The following is a 20,478-nucleotide window of genomic DNA, read 5'->3' as shown; positions in this document are numbered from 1 at the left end:
ATTATAGGTAGTTTCTTCAGAGTGCTGTTGTGACTACAGTGTGGGGAGGTGGGGTGTAGGCAGTAGGGATATCCTGTCAAATTAGTCCAGTTGTAAGCTATGATCAGTCATGGGGTTTGGTCAATAATAAGAGAACAGTCAAAGGGTCCTCAGGAAAACAGGCAATGCAAGTGTGGATATTGGATTTATTGTGGTGGATTGCTGATAGATTAGTGGAGTGACTAAGAACACAAGGATAATTAAAGTCTTAGAGCCCTCGCTGATTTTCATTATTTTTATCTTATGCTCTTATCCATTTTGGTTTGGAGCTGCGAAATGAGAACTGTGAGCTGAAGATGACTTTTGGACAGTTAGTAACAGCTTGTGTTAGAAGGAAAACGGACCAAACAAGCTTTGGTTTATTTTTGAGGTCACACCCAGAAGTTAATTGCAGGTTAATTCCTGATCAAAAGGTTCTGCAAATGCTTCATCACTGGGCGAGAGTAGAATGTTTAAACAGCAGGCATTATTATTGAGCAGGCCAATACCCAGGAACTGATTCCAGCCAGTCTTAAAAATAACTTATACTCAATCAGATAGCAGAGGCTGAATGGTGACTGAGACCTGGTGGAAGAGAGTAAGGCCTATTAGGGTCCTGAGTGGGAATATATGTGTGGAGCTAGGAGATATAGCTGAGGTTTCAAGTAAGTACTTTGCATCTATCTCACTGTAGAGAAAGACGATATAGGTATAAAAATAAAAAGGAGAGTGGTGTGTGTTATATTTGGATAAATTAGTGTTGAGAGAGAGGAGGTATTGGTGGTTTTAAGGGTTTGAAAGTAAACTTTTAGCTTCCTATTGTTTGCAATGTGACCTTTTACTTCAGCAGCAGTGTCCACTTCCCCCCACCCCGAATCCATGATCTTAGAAATTCCTACCTTCCTGTTGGCCTTGTTGCCCATGGAGAGGCAGGAGTTACCGTGATCTTCCTCTTCCAGAGCTCCCAGTCCCCCACATTCACCATGAAGTCCTACTCTACTATCCACAGTTATGACACTGAGACAGGGAGAGGTCAGAGTTTGAATGGGGTTTTGAGCTGGGTGGGCTCTGGCTGCTGGTGCTACAGCATGAAGATTTGAAAGCTCCCTGCCACCTTCCCATAAACAACTCAGGTGACTGACTGTGTGGAGTTTGCACGTTCTCCCTGTGCCTGCGTGGGTTTCCTCCGGGTGCTCCGGTTTCCTCCCACAGTCCAAAGATGTGCGGGTCAGGTGAATTGGCCATGCTAAATTGCCCGTAGTGTTAGGTAAGGGGTAAATGTAGGGGTATGGGTGGGTTGCGCTTCGGCGGGTCGGTGTGGACTTGTTGGGCCGAAGGGCCTGTTTCCACACTGTAAGTAATCTCTAATCTCTAATCTCTAAAAAACTCTTGGAAGCTCACAGAACAGAAAACGTCCACATTAGATAAGTTATAAGTATTATTGCCATTATCTGAGTGAACTATAAAGGTAACCCTGATAGGTACCTTCAGAAAATCTATTAAGAAACCGTTATTTCCGTCTGTGGAATAATGCATCATGCCAGTTTTATTATTTTCTTTTATTTGTCCTTTCACTGTATTTGTTTGTCTTTTTGCTGAAAGCTAAGGTTTTGCAGTTTATATTATAGAACAGTTCCATTTCTTAGTTGATTAATTTTGTTGGACCAAGTTATTGTATTGTTAATAAATTGCTAAGTCTTTTGTTTAAGATGCAAACTAGTGTCTAGAATTGATTTACAGAGTTTGCGATTGCTAGTTCAAAATATCCTGGAGAGGAATCATTGCAGTCAATCTTGAGGATCTTTGTAGGTTTTAATTTTACAATATTGCGAATATAGAGGTAGGAAGGTCTGTCTCAGTGTCATAACTGTGGATAGTAGAGTAGGACTTCATGGTGAATGTGGGGGACTGGGAGCTCTGGAAGAGGAAGGTCACGGTAACTCCTGCCTCTCCATGGGCAACAAGGCCAACAGGAAGGTAGGAATTTCTAAGATCATGGGTTCGGGGTGGGGGGCAAGTGGGCATACTGCTGCTGAAGTAAATGGTCACATTGCAAACAGGAGGAAGCTAAAAGTTTACTTTCAAACCCTTAAAACCACCAATACCTCCTCTCCCTCAATGCTAATTTATCCAAATATATCACACACCACTCTCCTTATTTCTGCCTATATCGTCTTTCTCTACAGTGGAGATAGATACAAAGTGCTTATTTGAAACCTCAGCTATATCTCCTGGCTCCACACATATATTGCCACTCAGGGCCCTAATGGGCCTTACTCTTTCCCTGACTATTTTCTCGCCCTTAATATACCTTTAAAACATGTTTGGAATTTCTTTGCTGTTACCCATCAATGTTTTTTATGTCTCCTCTTCACTCTCCTACATTCTTTTTTAAGAAACCCACTGCATTTTCTATTTTCTTAAAGGGCATCTGCTGAGTTGAGTCTTCTGTGTCTACCACAAGTCTTCTTCTTTATCCTTATCTGCTCCCACCTTTACGAGAAAATATCAGCCCTGCACTCTCACTATTACTGTTGTGAATGTCTCCCACTGCTTTAATGTGAATTGTCCTGCGGTTAGCTACTCCTACCTTGTCTTTTACACTCTCCCCCACTTCTCCAACCCCCATAGCCCCCCACACAAGGCTCTATACCCTGGAATACTGAGCTGCTGATCCAGTCCCTCTTTCAGCCAATGCCTCTGGGATCACAATGATACATGCCCTTCAACTAATCTGCTTTACTCTCAAGTCTCCTTGCATTCAAACAGTTCAGTTTACAAATAAGTGGTCACCCATTTAAGACAGGGATGGAGTAAAAATATTTCATAAAACTGTGGATGCTGGAAATCAGAAAGAAAAAACAGAAATTGCTGGAAAATCTCAGCAGGATTGGCAGCATCTATGAAGAGAAATCAGCACTAATGCTTTGGGTCCAGCAACCCTTCTTCCGAATAGTCGAGCCATTAACTCTGATTTCTCTCCACAGATGCTGCTAGTCCTGCTGAGATTTTTCCAACATCCGCAGTTCTTTCTGTTTTTATGGAGCACATGGCTCACTTCTGCTCCTATTTCTTACGACCTTACATGCCGAGACTCAACTGGTAAATCCAGTGCCCAAGATGGTCTATGTGATTTTCTGCAAAGTACATGTGAGTTTACTAGCTTGGGTTTCTGTTTTGATGTTGCCGGATTTCAGAGGTTTGTAAACATTGCAATACATTAGAGACACCTACTATGTTCATTAGAGTCAAGAGGTAGTTCTGGACGTGTTCTTTCCCATGGAACCGAACCACGGAGTCATCCACTCCCAAAAGCACCTCGATGTTGTAGTTGCCATCGTTCACATGTCTCCGCCTCCTCAACGTTTCCACCAGCTCCTTGTCAAGGTTGTCATGCATGTTGTCCAGATCACTAGCCACACCGAGCTCTGAACCTGGAAACAAACAAACAAGAGCTTATCCTTACAGCTTCTACCAATACAATCAAATATTCTGATAGACACATATTGCAGCTCCACGCAGTAAGTCTCCATGAGTGGTCAAGTGTTCACATGGCTCCAAACTGGTGCAGGGGAGGGGGCGCAGTGGACTTGAAGGAAGTTGCTTTAAAATGAAAGAACATCAAAGCAGGAGTGTCTCATTCATGCTTTTAATTTGATCTTGACTCAACTGCATTTGTGAGAAGGTGAGGGCTGCAGGAATCCTGATGAAGCGCTTATGATCGAAATGTCGACTCTCCTGCTCCTCGGATGCTGCCTGACCGGCTGTGCTTTTCCAGCACCACACTCATTGAATCAAAAATCCATTTACACACCCTTGCTCTATATCCCTTTATACTCTTGGCTAATAAAGATTTATGAGCAGAATGTTACACCCCTCCACCCTCTCCCCCGACCCCACCTCATCACCAGCAGACTTGCAGGTGGGTGAGGGAACGTGGTGGGAGGGAGCTCTGGACAATTCTCCAGATAGCTTTCCCAAAGCCCTCTGGTGCCTCCCTGTTTGTCAAGTTATAGTGAAAGGACAGGACCTAGACTGACCCATCCACCCCATGCTCTCCAATTAAGCCAGTTAATGACCATTTCATAATGACCATGCAGGGGCGACAGAGCTGCCAGCAAACAGATTCTTCTTGAGGAGCCATGTCCAACCTCAGATAACAAATGTGCCTTGGACCTTTGAAATGACAGAATCATAGACTGTCCACACTGTGGAAATAGGCCATTCAGCCCATCGAGTCCACATCAACAATACGAAGAGCATCCCCACTTAGCCCCCACCCCACCCTATAATTCCCACAGCTAATCCACCTAGCCTGCACATCCCAGGACACTAAGGGAAATTTAGTGTGGCCAATCACTGAAGGTGCACAGCTTCCAGACTGTGGGAGGAAACATGAGAACCCAGAGGAGCCCTGCACAGACCTGGGAAGAACCCACACTGACAGTCGCCCGAGGGTCGAATCGAACCCAGATCCCTGGCGCTGTGAGGCAGCAGTGCTAACTACTAACTATTACCGACCGTTCCCTAAACAATATTCATCAAATGTTCTCTTTGTCCTTACTCCCTGTCACAAGGGACAAGAACACTACAAAGAACGTTTGGGGCTCTGTAAGAGGGTAGCACCAACACAAGTGGCAGATTGACAGGACACCCCTCCTCATTTTATGGTAGCAGCTCAGGAATAAGGTGCCGCTGCCCTTGCCATCTTTACAAGCCAGAATCCCGCCCATCCAGTTGCCAGTCAAACTAGAAAGCCAGGAGGGGACATGCATTAGGTAGGCTGAAGAAATTATATAAAAACTTTAAAAATTGTCTTGATGAAAGGAAATCCCTCTCTGAGTTAATCACTGGGATAGCAGCAACTGCCCTCCCTGTCTATTGCCTCTTCTTTGAGTGAAACTTACCTCCTGCCACCTTCCCCATTAACAGAATGTTGACAGCCTGTGAAATGGCCATTCGAGGACTATTTAAATATTTAAGTTCACTCCCACTTTCTGGTGGTGCAAGAAGACAGCTCACCACCACCTTCTCCAGGGCAGTTCAGGATGGGTAATAAATGCTGGCCCAGCCAGCGAAACTCACAACCCCTAAACAAATTATAAACAGCATCAGACCTGGAGATCTGTCAAGCCTGAATCAGTGGTAATTTGTTCCCTTCATCCATTGTGGAATAAGATACAAAATACTAATTTAACAAGGCAGCAATTTTCTTAATTTTTTTTTCAGTGTTGTCTCCATCTGCTCATTTTCTTCTTTCTCACTCTCTTTGTCTTAATTTACAGTGGAACCCCTGTGTCCACAGATTTGTCTTCTGCTGTTTCAGTTATCTGTTGTTCACCACGGCCCGAAAATACTACATGGAACATTCCAGAAATAATTCAGGGGGCTGCCGGGGAGGTAAGTTTTAACTTACAAGGTTCGCTATTATCCAGGGTATTGGGCATCTATGGTAGGTTTTGGAAAGCAGCTGCGGGGTGGGCTGGGGGCATGTACTGGCTACAATGTTTGGTTTTACCTTTGAATCCTTTGCAACTTCATTTTCCCTCAAGTTCCACTTTTTCGCCTCACAATATTCAGTCCTTTTTCGATTTACTTTCTTATATATCTGGCCCAGTCTGTCAACTTCTAACGTTGTTCTTCAGTTTACATTTTATTTCAGCATGACAGCTGTGTTTTACTTCAATTGTTAATAATTGTTAACAAAGTACATATGTTGGAAGTTGATGGTGGATTTAGTTTAACACAGGCATGTGTAACACGCTACAAGTCGGAAGAACAAATAGATAACATGTACACGGATATGTTCAAAGCGAAGGCAAGTGTTAAAGGAGACTGTCAGTCTTTGGAAATTTTATCTGAACAGATAAACCAAAGAACTGCATTGCAGCAATAGAAACAGCCATAGGATACTGAACCACATTGTCAAAGTAGTAGAAAATAAAGGCAAACATTATAGTGTTTAGTGATACCACTGGCTGTTAAGTGACAAGAGACATTTAAGTGCTGGAGACAATGAGAGTGAAACTACAAAGCTGATCCCCAAGTTTAGGAACAGAATAATGACGAATGCCAAACTAGACTTCTAAATCTGAAAGCAAAATGCATGACATATAAACTGAAAGTTAACTTGGAATATTAGTAAAATGAGAGTGTGGGAGTAGAAGTATACATCTTCAAGCTGGTGAAACATTTGCTACCTGGGCACTCATCTTTACATAAAGACCGAAACCATATCTACGAACAAGAAGGAGAAAGGGAGGACTGCAAATGCTGGAGCTCAGAGGTGAAGAGTGTGGTCCTGGAAAAGCACAGCAGGTCCGGCAGCATCCGAGGAGCAGGAGAATCGACATTTCAGGCATAAGCCCTTCATCAGGACTCGGACTAGACCTGCTGAAGGGCTTATGCCTGAAACATTGATTCTCCTGCTCCTTGGATGCTGCCTGACCTGCTGCGCTTTTCCAGCACCAAACTCTCGCCTCTACTATCCAGAAGGTTGGTAACCATTGGTCACACATATTAAACCATTGGAAATGAATCACAGGTGACATGAGGAGAATTTTTTTTATATGAGTCGTCGTGACTTGGGCTACACTATTGGCAGGTCTGCCACAACACATGTTTTGTTAACATGAATTGGCTGTAACATGATTGGGCGAATAGAGATCGCTTTTCTAAAATGTGAACTTTTAAAGTGTGTATTGGCAAATGGCCCTTGGGAGGAAGTTAACCCCAAATAGAAAGAGTTCAGAACAAGTCATGTAACCAGGAATAAACATGCAGCTCTGGAATCCCTAGATGTTAGGAAGTATATGGAGCAGGATAAGGCAAAAAAAAAGAGGTTCAGACACTGAGATTTCAATTCTGCAGGAAGTCAAGAGGATTGTGGAAGTGCAGGGGTGAAATTACAAAGGCAAATAGGAAATCATAGTGAAGAATGAAGTAACATTAGTAACTAAAGGAAATCCCAAAGCTGATCTACAAACACACGAAAAGCAAATGGATGCTGAAAGAGAGAGTAGGGTCCACTAATCTACTGTCAGAAACTACCCCTATACAATGATGGCCAATAGTTTGGGTTAGAAACAAAAGTGACCGCTTCAAATCTATCACTCAAAGTATTGTATTTGGAGGAATATACTATACATTGCTTAAAGCAGGCACCTGGCCAACTGTATACACAATATCCAAGAATACTTGAATTTGTAAACAGTATAGCAGGAGTTAGGCACAGTGTACATGATTATCTCACAGGCGTAGGTTCAGCTTACAGCACTGGACAACAACAGTGAATACAACAAACTTCAACTGGTCTGAATCTGCAAACAAGATTATAAAAAGCTGCGTTTGGGAATAGAAATGCCAAATATAAAAATAGAAAACAATAATTAATTATTAAAATCTTAAATGCCCATGTTAATTCAGTCATGGAGCTGGGCAATAACTCAAACAAACTTTCATGCATTTGTCAAATACATTTTGAAGTTTTAGCATTTTAGGACAGGAAACAGATGGCTTAACACTTGTGATTATATCCCATGAATACAATAAAATACATACGTCAGTAGTCAAACTGACAGTTCATAACAGCAGAATTTTGTCTTCTTGCTTTCACAAGTTTGATGGGGTTAATAAGAAGATGAGCACTGAGATTGGAGCCTGCCACTGGCTACTTCTTTATGTCAAGGAATAAGATTTGCATTATCGTTCTTTGATTCACACTTATTCCCCTGCATGACTCAATGATGTACACTGCCTGATTTTCATATACAGTCACTCTGTATATGTTCACATTCTTTTACAAAAGCTCACACTCTTTTCCTCTCTTCAATTCTCTCATTCAGTCACTCAGTCTTGTTCAGCAACATAACCTCCCACATTCACTCGTTTATTCTCATAAACACTCATTTACACTCATTTATACTATTCAGTCATGTACACCATTTACTCATGTGCACCATTCACTCATATACACTCACATACACTATTCACTTGTATACACTACTCACTCATATACACTAATACAAACATTCACTCAGTTGTGTTTAGCAACATAACCTCTCACATGCACTCCTGTTTTCTCATATACACTCACCCTTTAACAGCTCCGCTCTCTCAATTCCTCACTCATTTTTTTACCCAGTAATTTCTTAAAACACATTTCTACTCTCCCTCTTGTTCAATAATCTCATTCATTCCTCCCCCTCACTCAGTGAAGCAATGTTTTTATTTTCGTAATCTCATTTGCTTTTTGGCGTGAGTTCATGTTGCACCATGGCAGCTAATGAATTTGAATTCAGTTTATAAATCTGGAATGTAAAGCGAGTCTCGATGATGGTGACCATGTCAACCAACATTGATCGTTACTGAAATCCAATGTGGCTCAAAAATGTCTTTTAGGGAGGGACATCCTCACCTGGTACAGCCCACATTTGACTCCAGACTCATAACTACGTGTTGGACTCTTAATTGCCTCCTAAAATCGCCCAGGAAACCATTCACTTCATGTGCAGTTAGGGATGGGCAAGAAATTCTGACCATGCCAGAAGTCTCCACCATCCAAAGAATGAATCAAAAAATAATTGTACGTCAGTTTAAAAAGGTCTACAAAGGATAATACTCAGAAGTGCATGTGCCACACTCAAGTCATACAGACTTGTGAGCAGAACAACTTAGGATCTCAAGGGAGTGAGATCTAACATCTGACAATCATAGTCTCTGCAACAATGACTATCATAAAATGTAAGCTGTAACTTGTTGCGAACATGCAATCAACTATACTTCATTAACAATGGCAGGATTCATAGAGTGAAGTCACAAACAGGCAGGAATCCCCCATTTTAGCCACAAAAGGGAAAATTACTCTATTTAGCTGAAAGAAGATGTGAATTCTCTACCTTAGCCAGAAATTATGGGAAGACCCACCAGCACATAAAGAGCAAGGAACTGTTAATGCTATGAAATAAAGCACTTTTCAGAAAACCAACAGTAAACATGCAACAGAAATAATAAGACTTATGTTGGAGATGGGCCAAATAGAGTAAAAAATTGGACTCTTGAAGGAAACAATTTCTGAGATACAGAATAGCTTCCAAACTAAGATGCTAAATCAGAAGCTGAACAAATAAATACAATTGTACATTCAATTGGGAATATAGCTAACCATGTTATGGCTCACCAAGGGGTAAACAAAGCCACATTTAGTTCTAAGGTTAAATGCCTTATGAAAGGTTTTCAATAATTTTCACAATTAAGAATTTTGATCAAGAATTTTATTAGTTCTGAGGATAAATACTTTGTGAAACGCTTTTAATACTTTAATACTCAAGATTTAATAGAAAAGTTCTGTATCCAGTGGAATCCACACATAATTTCATCAATGATCTCTGCAGATTAGGTGAGAAATGCAACTATGGTGGCTTCAAGTCAGGAATCGCAAGAGATGGAATTGTCGCAGGAATGGCTGATGAGTCTTTATCAGTTTGATTACAGTCTAAAGAAGATATAACATGGAACAAGACTCCAGATGGCGAGTGAACCTGAAGTCCCGAAGCAATATAATTCTATCCTAAGAGGAGAAGGTGATCCTTCACACAGGATATCAGCAATATCTATTCAATTCTTAACATACAAAGTCACAAACAGCAAGAAGTCAGTATAGAGAGGGACAGATGCCAGACAGTATCATTCCGAGTCAGCACAATAAATCAAAGAAACTTCACAAAAAAACAGTACTTAGCCAATAAAAGTAAATGTTTCATCTGTTACACAATCTGTCACTTCCAGAAAACATGAAGAATGCAATTTAAGAAGGGGAAGAAATCAAATAGCTACCCACGCAAAGAGTTGATAAGGTAAATATTTCTACAACAGAGGAAAAAAATTCTACTGTCTTCCGAGAGAAAACAGGTGATCTGCGCATTACATTTTGGCTAGACAATATTTATGTCAATGGTCACCTCATAAATTTCAAGTTAGAGACTTGGGTGAGTATTATCACATTATCAGATAAAGTCAAAAATCACAGGAAACCAGGTTTTAATCCAACCTGTGTTGTGTGATTTTTGACTTTGTCCAACACTGGCACCTCCACATCATGGTTACTATCAGGTAGCAAGCAGTGACTAAGAAAACACTGTTTACAACTGACAATGGAGCAAGTTTATGATCAATGAGATCCAGCACTTAAGATTAAGGGTACACTGTAAGTAACTCTTGGATTTAAGGGGTGCCAATTGTATGCATACTTCCTATACGTACTGCACGGGACTCATGGCAGAATCAATAAAACACAGAATTCATTGAAATTAGATATGTAGCAGAAGAAATTTGTTCCAAACTGTCAACAGGATGAGAACCTGAGACTGTACTGGATTGGTACAAACATTTTCACCTACTACTGACAATGAAGAATGCTCAGACTGCAAGAGCCAGCTAAGTTTGTAAGGAATGAAAAAGATAGTCAATGTGCAGCACACGGTACTTGTGCCAACTGGAAAATCTAATCTTGATACAATTTGGGAGCAGGTTAGCTTAGTTGGCTAAGCTGCTGGTTTACAATGCAGAGACATTGCTGAAAGAATCGGTTCAATTCCTAGGGTTACCATGAAGGCCTGGTCTTCTCAACCTCACTTAAGGCATAGTGACCCTCAGGTAAAATGACTACCAGTCATCTCTCTCATGAGAGTAAACATATTGAAACTGTGGTGACATTATCTTTTACAACCTGGTGAATAAATCGCTTTGACAGATTCAAATCTGGTATTAGATGCTGAGGTGACTCAGAAGAGGCAACTTCAAACAAAATATATGACCTTCTAATCTTCCCAGGAAGAATCCTCAGTAATGAGGCAGAGTCATGGCAATCCTCAAATCGCAGAACTGAGGAAGTAAACATGTTGGTTTCACTAATAATGCAATCATTAGGAGAGAATCCAAATCAATCCACATGCTTACATGCCTCACCAAATATCTGCAGACAGATCGAGAATAAAAATCTGCTATAAGGACTGAAGATGTAATGAATATGATTCTATGGAAGCCACCACTGAGAAGGAACAACTCACGTCTAACGATTGCAGAAACTGTAAGGAAGAACTTGTCTGTTATGGAGATTAAGGATACAGCAAGGGAGGAAAAACCAGTCTGTCTGCAGGGAAGACGCTGTTTGTGAAGGAAATTCTGGAAATTAAAGATCCTAAGTTCAAAGTGATCTACAAACTTCAGCCCACGTGAAAGAGAATTAAAGTTAACTGCCCTTCACTCAGCAAACCACCACTCTTCCATGTTCAAAGAAAAGACAGTCCATGAGAATAAGGAAATCTCCAAATCACTTGAATTTATAATGTTAGGGACTTTGGGGGGGGGGGGGGGGGGGGGGGAAATAGAGTAGTGGAAAATGTAAACATATACACACAATGAGAAAAATTGCTTGTTAGGAGCTATGTATGAGTCTGAAAGCGTTAATAATGAGGAGCATTATCTGCAGCATCCATTACGTTGACATCATGTGGATTTGTGGCAGAACACTTAAAATGTTGAAGGAGGAGCCCTCACATCTCATCCTCTATCAAGTCTCTATAACAATGTCTATCAGATCTGTGTAACCTGTAACTAGTTGCTAATACACATTCAAGCATACATCATTAATTGCAAGTAACTCTCCTATTTAGACGTGACAGTAGTTTTCCTCTACATATTAGACTGTCAAGACTAAAAGTTTCCGACACTTAAAAGAGGCAGCAACTTTCATCATGAGCAGCAGCTGAAACAGACTTTGTTGGTTCTCTCTCTGACTCTCACATTCACTCACTTTGCTCTCATGGTTTGTCATGCTGTTTAAAACAACTGACTGCACCAGTTCATCAAAAAAAATCTCTTCTTTCAAAATTTGAAAATAATGGTTGTACCTGTTCCTTCCACTGATTGACAAACACTGCTTTGTGGAAGGAAATGGGACACCATCTGTTCAGTGGTTTCAGGCAATACTTTTGTTGTGGCAGCTGTTGTCATTCTAGATTGAGTTTCAAAAGCTGTTAAGGTTTTCAGTTCAATATCTGGTCTATTGCTCTGAAAAGGATCGAAACTTTTAAGAGGCTGTAATAACAGAATATTCTTTGATGTGATTTCTTGTTTGTTTACCAAGTTAACAGGCACTTGAAGAATTATTTTTGCACTGTATTTGTACATAAACTGTGTATAACTACTTGTATTCTTTGTTCCTTCCAGCATCAATGAAAGTATGTTTTAATTTGTTAAATATTCATTCTTCAGCCTCTTTTAAATAGTTGCATTTCTCAGACATTGATTAATTTTGATATTCTCAAGTTCCATTTTCTGCTCACTGTTAAGGTTTTCAAAGGTTTTCCTCAGCTTTAGCTAATGTTTGGTGGGCTGTTTGAGTTTTAAAAACATTTATTTCAATGTATTAAGTTAATTTTGATGGCCTTTTCTGAATGTTATAAGCTTATCTCTCATACATAATGATTTCTTTCAATTTGGTATGAATTTGTGTCAATGCTCTGAGATGTCTAACAAAGATTCCTTTCCAACTCCATAATCTGAGACTTGTCAGACACAGTGATCACTTTACTACCTTTACAAAACAGTAAAGCATTATTGTTTTTTATTTATAACTCAATTTGACATCTTACAATAGTTCATATCCTATTCTCTCTGTTCAGTTGTCATCACTTTACTGATTGTGTCTGTTCATTGCACTTAGCCTGTTACGTTTGCTGTTCCTTTAACTGAATTCCATTTCCTGCTGCTTTGTCAAGGTTCATTTGGATAGTAGTAACAGGATAGGTCAGAGTCAGCATGGATTTATGAAGGGGAAATCATGCTTGACTAATCTTCTGGAATTTTTTGAGGAAGTAACTCTGAAGATGGATGAGGGAGATCCAGTAGATGTAGTGTACCTGGACTTTCAGAAAGCTTTTGATAAAGTCCCACATAGGAGGTTAGTGAGCAAAATTAGGGTGCATGGTATTGGGGGCAAAGTACTAACTTGGATTAAAAGTTGGTTGGCTGACAGGAAACAAAGTGTAGTGATAAACGGCTCCATTTCGGAATGGCAGGCAGTGACCAGTGGGGTACCGCAGGGATTAGTGCTGGGACCACAGCTTTTTACAATATATATTAATGATATAGAAGATGGTATTAGTAATAACATTAGCAAATTTGCTGATGATACTAAGCTGGGTAGCAGGGTGAAATGTGAGGAGGATGTTAGGAGATTACAGGGTGACCTGAACAGGTTAGGTGAGTAGTCAGATGCATGGCAGATGCAGTTTAATGTGGATAAATGTATGGTTATCCACTTTGGTGGCAAGAACAGGAAGGCAGCTTACTACCTAAATGGAATCAATTTAAGTAAAGTGGCAGTTCAAAGAGATTTGGGTGTTCTTGTACACCAGTCAATGAAGGCAAGCATGCAGGTACAGCTGGTAGTGAAGAAGGCTAATAGCATGCTGGCCTTCATAACAAGAGGGAGTGAGTATAGAAGCAAAGAGGTGCTTCTGCAGCTGTACACAGCCCTGGTGAGACCACACCTGAAGTATTGTGTGCAGTTCTGGTCTCCAAATTTGAGGAAAGACATTCTGGCTATTGAGGGAGTGCAGTGTAGGTTCACGAGGTCAATTCCTGGAATGGCAGGACTACTTTATGCTGAAAGACTGGAGCGACTGGGCTTGTATACCCTTGAGTTTAGAAGACTGAGAGGGGATCTGATTGAGACATATAAGATTATTAAAGGATTGGACACTCTGGAGGCAGGAAACATGTTTCCTCTGATGGGTGAGTGTCGAACCAGAGGACACAGCTTAAAAATACAGGGTAGACCATTTAGGACAGAGAAGAGGAGAAACTTATTCACCCAGAGAGTGGTGGCTGTGTGGAATGCTCTGCCTGAGAGGGCCATTGAGGCCCAGTCTCTGGATTCATTTAAGAAAGAGTTGAATCGTGGAATCAAGGGTTATGGGGATAAGTCAGGAACAGGATACTGATTAAGGATGATCAGCCATGATCATATTGAATGGTGGTGCAGGCTCGAAGGGCAAAATGGCCTACTCCTGCACCTACCGCCTATTGTCTATTGTCCCTTCCATTTCTACCAAGTGTTGTTTTGTAGGAGACACTAATTGAGATTCATAGTTGGTAGTTTATCAACACTTTGTCTTCAACACCTTGAGGTATAGGAGTTGCCTGACCTGAACTTTACTTGACTCCTGAGCAGTATTGATTGAATCAATCACACCAGTTCATAGCCGAGTTCACAGCTTGGTCAAGGCCTGTGCAAAGTCCAGGTGCGAAGGCAAAGGCATGATTTCCCCCATTGCTCTGTATAATTCCATTAGGCTGTCAATGGGCTTCATTGGACGCCAGAATTGAGTGTGTGTTGCTGGAGAAGCACAGCAGATCAAGCAGCATCTGAGGCACAGGAAAATTGACGGTTCGGGCATAAGGCCTTCATCAGGAATTCTGTCTCCTTCATTGGACGCCAGCTATTCACGATATGGGCTAATGAAGGAATTAGCTATAATATCTCAAAATCTGCAGATGACAAAAAGCCAGGTGGAAGCGTGGGTTGTAAGGAGGATGCAGAGATGTTGCAGCATGATTTGGATAAACTGAACAAGTGGCCAAAGGCACAGCAGATGCAGTATAATGTGGATAAATATGAGGTTATCCATTTTGGAAGCAAACATAGGAAGGCAGATTCTTATTTAAATGGCAGTCAATGGAGAGAGGGAATGATCAATGAGACCTGGTTGTCATCATGCACCAGCAGTTGAATGTAAGTGTTTAGGTACAGAAGGCCATAAAGAAGGCAAATTGTATGTTGGTCTTTGAAGCAAGAGGATTCAAGTGACACTGTGGCTGAGTGGTTAGCACTGCTGCCTCGCAGCACCAGGGACCCAGGTTTGATTCCACTGTCAGGGCAACTGTCTGTGTGGAGTTTGCACATGCAGTCCATATCTGCATGGGTTTCCTCCAGGTGTTCTGCTTTCTTCCCACAGTCCAAAGATGTGCAGGTTAAGTGAATGAGCCATGCTAAATTGCCCATAGTGCCCAGGGATTTAGGCATGGGAAATGCAGGGTGGGTCTGGATGGGATACTCTTTGGACGTTCGTAATGGACTCAATGGGCCAAATGGCCTGCAAAGAGTCATTCCTGATGAAGGGCTTTTGCCTGGAACATTGACTCTCCTGTATCTCAGATGCTGCCTAACCTGCTGAGCATTTCTCGACTGCGTCAATACTGCAGTGATTCTATGAGTACAGGAACAGCAATGTCTTGCTGCAATTATACAGGGCATTGGCCAGGCTGTGACATTGGTTCTCTTTAGTGCTATGATGACAATAAAACCAATCTGACCAATGTCACAGTCCTAACAGCCAATCACAGAATGAGTGATGTAAGATAATAACAGTGTTTGCCTGACAGATTTTGAAAGCTCAACAGTCAGAGCTAATGTGAGAATGAAAATAGTGATGTAACTCTGCCTTTGTAGTTAGTTCAGCAGTTCCATGTGATAATTGGACTCATGTGAAATGAAGATTAATCATCTCAACATCTAATGCACATTTCATTAAGGCCCACAAAGGCACACTCAGGGGAAATAAACTGTGTTCCGTTTTGGATACTTGTGGGGGTGGGGGGACTTACCAGGGGTAAGCAATGGGGTTCAGGCCTCTGGCACGGTGCCTATCCCCATTGCTCAGAAGGGAAGGGTGGAGAAGAGGACAGCAATAGTTATTGGAGACTCGATAGTTCGGGGCACAGATAGGCGGTTTTGTGGGGGCGAGAGAGACTCACATATGGTATGTTGCCTCCCAGGTGCAAGGGTACGTGATGTCTCCGATCGTGTTTTCCGGGTCCTTAAGGGAGAGGGCGAGCAGCCCAAAGTCGTGGTCCACATTGGCACCAACGACATAGGTAGGAAGAGGGATGAGGGTGTTAGGCAGGCTTTCAGGGAGTTGGGTTGGAAACTCAGAGTTAGAACAAACAGAGTTGTTGTCTCTGGTTGTTACCCGTGCCACGTGATAGAGAGTCGAGGAATAGGGAGAGAGAGCAGTTAAATGCGTGGCTACAGGGATGGTGCAGGAGGGAGAGATTCCGGTTTCTGGATAACGGGTTCTTTCTGGGGAAGGTGTGACCTCTATAAACAGGATGGTCTACACCTGAACCTGAGGGGCACCAGTATCCTTGGGGGGAGGTTTGCTAGTGCTCTTTCGGGGGGTTTAAACTAACTCTGCAGTGGCATGGGAACCTAGACTGTAGCTTTAGGGTGCAGGACCTGGAGTGTAGGGAGGTTAGGAGCATGGCATCAATCTCGAAGGAGGGTGCCTGTAAACAGGAAGGTGGCTTGAAGTGTGAATACTTCAATGCGAGAAGTATACGAAATAAGGCAGGTGAACTTGCAGCGTGGGTTGGTACCTGGGATTTCGATGTTGTGGCTATTAGGGAGACATGGGTAGAACAGGGACAGGATTGGTTGTTGCAGGTTCCAGGGTTTAAATGTTTAGTAGGGTCAGAGGTGGGGGTAAAAGAGGGGGAGGTGGGACATTGCTTGTCAAAGATAGTATTACAGCAGTGGAAAGGACGATGGATGAAGACTCGCCATCTGAGGTAGTTTGGGCTGAGCTTAGAAATAGGAAAGGTGAGGTCACCCTGTTAGGAGTTTTCTACAGGCCTCCTAATAGTCCTAGAGATGTAGAAGAAAGGATTGTCAGAATGATTCAGGAGAAGAGTGAAAGTAATAGGGTGGTTGTTATGGGGGACTTTAACTTTCCAGATATTGACTGGGAAAGCTATAGCTCGAATACGTTAGATGGGCCAGTGTTTGTCCAATGTGTGCAGGAGGGTTTCCCGACACAATATGTAGACAGGCCAACAAGAGGTGAGGCCATACTGGATTTGGTTCTGGGTAACGAACCAGGCCAGGTGTTAGAATTGGAGGTAGGTGAGCACTTTGGGGACAGTGACCACAATTCGGTGACTTTTACTCTAGTGATGGAGAGGGATAAGTGTGCACTACAGGGCAAGACTTATAGCTGGGGGCAGGGAAATTATGATGCGGTGAGGCATGACTTAGGATGCGTGGCTTGGAAAAGTAGGCTTCAAGGGAAGGGTACAATCGATATGTGGAGCTTGATCAAGGAGCAACTGTTGAGTGTCCTTGATAAGTATGTACCTGTCAGGCATGGAGGAAAGGGTCTTGTGAGGGAGCTGTGGTTTAATAAGGAATTTGAATCCCTTGTTAAAGGGAAGAGGGCGGCCTATGTAAAGATGAGGCATGAAGGTTCAATTGGGGTGATTGAGAGTTATAAGGTAGCCAGGAAGGATCTAAAGAGAGAGCTAAGAGCAGTAAGGAGGGGACATGAAAAGTCCTTGGTTGGTAGGATTAGGGAAAACCCAAAGGCTTTCTATAGATATGTCAGGAATAAAAGAATGACTAGGGTAGGAATAGGTCCAGTCAAGGATAGTAGTGGGAAGTTGCGTGTGGAGGCTGAAGAAATTGGGGAGACACTGAATGAATACTTTTCGTCAGTATTCACTCAGGAACAGGACATTGTTGCCGATGTGAATATTGAGTCACAATTAATTAGAATGGATGGCTTTGAGGTATGTAGGGAAGAGGTGTTGGAAATTCTGGAAAGGGTGAAAATAGATAAGTCCCCTGGGCCTGATGGTATTTATCCTAGGATTCTCTGGGAAGCAAGGGAGGAGATTGCAGAGCCATTGGCCTTGATTTTTATGTCCTCATTGTCTACAGGAATAGTGCCAGAAGACTGGAGGATAGTAAATGTGGTTCCCCTGTTCAAGAAGGGGAGTAGGGATAACCCTAGTAACTATAGGCCAGTGAGTCTTACCTCTGTTGTGGGCAAAGTCTTAGAGAGAATTGTAAGGGATAGGATTTATGAACATCTGGATAGGAATAACGTGATCAAGGATAGCCAGCATGGTTTTGTGAAGGGCAGGTCGTGCCTCACAAACCTTATTGAATTTTTTGAGAAGGTGACTAAGGAGGTGGACGAGGGTAAAGCGGTAGATGTGGTGTATATGGATTTTAGTAAGGCGTTTGATAAGGTTCCCCACGGTAAGCTACTGCAGAAAATACGGAGGTATGGCATTGAGGGTGAGTTGGAGGTTTGGATTAGGAATTGGCTGGCTGGAAGAAGACAGAGGGTAGTAGTTGATGGTGAAGGTTCATCTTGGAGTGCAGTTACTAGCGGTGTTCCGCAAGGATCTGTTTTGGGACCACTGCTGTTTGTCATTTTTATAAATGACCTGGAGGAAGGGCTAGAAGGTTGGGTGAGCAAGTTTGCGGATGATACGAAAGTCGGTGGAGTTGTTGACAATGAGGAAGGATGTGGCAGGTTACAGCGGGATATAGATAAGCTGCAGAGCTGGGCAGAAAGGTGGCAAATGGAGTTCAATGTAGGTAAGCGTGAAGTGATTCACTTTGGTAAGAGTAACAAGAAGATGGAGTACTGGGCTAATGGTCAGATACTTGGTAGTGTGGATGAGCAGAGGGATCTTGGTGTCCATGTACACAGATCTCTGAAAGTTGCCACCCAGGTAAATAGTGCTGTGAAGAAGGCATATGGCGTACTGGCTTTTATTGGTAGAAGAATTGAGTTCCAGAGTCCTGAGGTCATGTTGCAGTTGTATAAGACTCTGGTGTGGCCGCATCTGGAGTATTGTGTGCAGTTTTGGTCGCCATACTATAGGAAGGATGTGGAGGCACTGGAACGGGTGCAAAGGAGGTTTACCAGGATATTGCCTGGTATGGTAGGAAGATCGTATGAGGAAAGGCTGAGGCACTTGGGGCTGTTTTCATTGGAGAAAAGAAGGTTTAAGGGTGACTTGATAGAGGTGTACAAGATGATTAGGGGTTTAGATTGGGTTGACCATGAGAACCTTTTTCCACGTATGGAGTCAGATATTACGAGGGGGCATAGCTTTAAATTAAGGGGTGGTAGGTATAGGACTGATGTTAGGGGTAGATTCTTTACTCAACGAGTCGTGAGTTCATGGAATGCCCTGCCAGTAACAGTGGTGGACTCTCCCTCTTTATGGGCATTTAAACGGGCATTGGATAGGCATATGGAGGATAGTGGGCTAGTGTAGGTTAGGTGGGCTTGGATCGGCGCACCATCGAGGGCCAAAGGGCCTGTACTGCGCTGTATTTTTCTATGTTCTATGTTCTATGACAGAAAAAAGGCAATTTTTCACCATCCAGTCTGTGCCAGTCAAAAATAAGAACCTAATTATTCTAATCCCATTTTCCAGCACTTAGCCCATAACCTTCTGTGCCTTGGAACTGCAAGTACATATTGAAATATTTAAAGGTTTCTGCTCTTACCGACCAATCAATCAGTTCCAGAGTCCCACCACCCTCTAAATAATTTTTTTTCCACAAATTCCTTCTAAATCTCCTGCTCCTTACCCTAAATCTATGTCCTCAGTCACTGATCTCTCCACCAACAGGAACAACTTCTTCCTATCTGTCCCTCATAGTCTTATACATTTAAATCAAGCAACAACCCCTCAGTCTCCTCTGCTCCAAGGAAAACATCCCCGAATATCCAGACTCTCTTCACAACTAAAACTCTCCAGCCCAGGCAACATCTTGGTAAATCTCCTCAGCACTGTCTCCAGTGCAATCACACCCTTCCTATAATGCGGATTCCCGAACTGCATACAGTAATCTCACCATGGACATAGCGAAGTTCTGAGCAGTACCAACAATCACCTCACTCCTCTTAAATTCTATGCTAGTAGAAAACATAAGAACTAGGAGCAGGAGTAGGCAATTTAACCCCTCAAGCCTGCTATGCCATTTCATACAGTCATGGCTGATCACATCTAGGCCTGAACTCCACTTTTCCGCCCTCTCTTCACTACCCATTAACCCATTAACCCAAAATCTGTCTACCTTCTCCTCAAATTTACTCCCCTGCATTCTGGCACCATGAATTCCAAAGAAGTCCAATCATTTGAGGGAAGTAATTTCTCCTCATCTCTGTTTTAAATCTGCTATTCCTTTCCAAGCTGCTGTGTGGCATAAGTTTGATGTTGGAGTGAGTTCCCTTGCTGGAAACACTGATTAACTTCAGGGGAGATCTGAACAAGTTCTTCAGTCATGGCAGAGGCTTCAGGGTGCTCTTGGAGCAGGCGCTTTGCTTGTCCTGTCTGCCTTAAGGTTATCTTCGATTTGGAGGAAACACACTTTCATTCCAAGCTGTTTCACCAGCTTCGTCTAACAGGCAGCCAGGAGAACAACTTGCTGTCTTTGTGTGCTCCTTTAGATTACAGCAACTGCATCAGCGGTGGCAGGTGGACCTAGCGCAGACTCCAAGTGAGCCCAGCACTACTGCATCCACAGTGCCAACTCAGGCGTGCTGCAACAGAGGAGTGTATGGGCTTGTGGTGGCATCTTTGTGCAGCGCA

The 20,478-nt window shown here is 42.5% G+C and overlaps 1 protein-coding gene across 1 annotated transcript in view; it reads right to left on the bottom strand.

Annotated features, from left to right (window-relative positions):
• LOC132829086 (A disintegrin and metalloproteinase with thrombospondin motifs 3-like) overlaps positions 1-20,478 on the bottom strand; it is a 268,759-nt gene that overhangs the window by 114,951 nt on the left and 133,330 nt on the right. Inside the window, exon 5 of the mRNA XM_060846397.1 lies at positions 3,253-3,452. Coding sequence (XP_060702380.1) covers positions 3,253-3,452 — 200 coding nt within the window. The remainder of the gene's footprint in view (positions 1-3,252; positions 3,453-20,478) is intronic.

This window comes from Hemiscyllium ocellatum, chromosome 2 (assembly GCF_020745735.1).
Source record: "Hemiscyllium ocellatum isolate sHemOce1 chromosome 2, sHemOce1.pat.X.cur, whole genome shotgun sequence".
Lineage (NCBI taxonomy): Eukaryota > Metazoa > Chordata > Chondrichthyes > Orectolobiformes > Hemiscylliidae > Hemiscyllium > Hemiscyllium ocellatum.
This window is presented reverse-complemented; position numbering and strand designations above follow the sequence as displayed.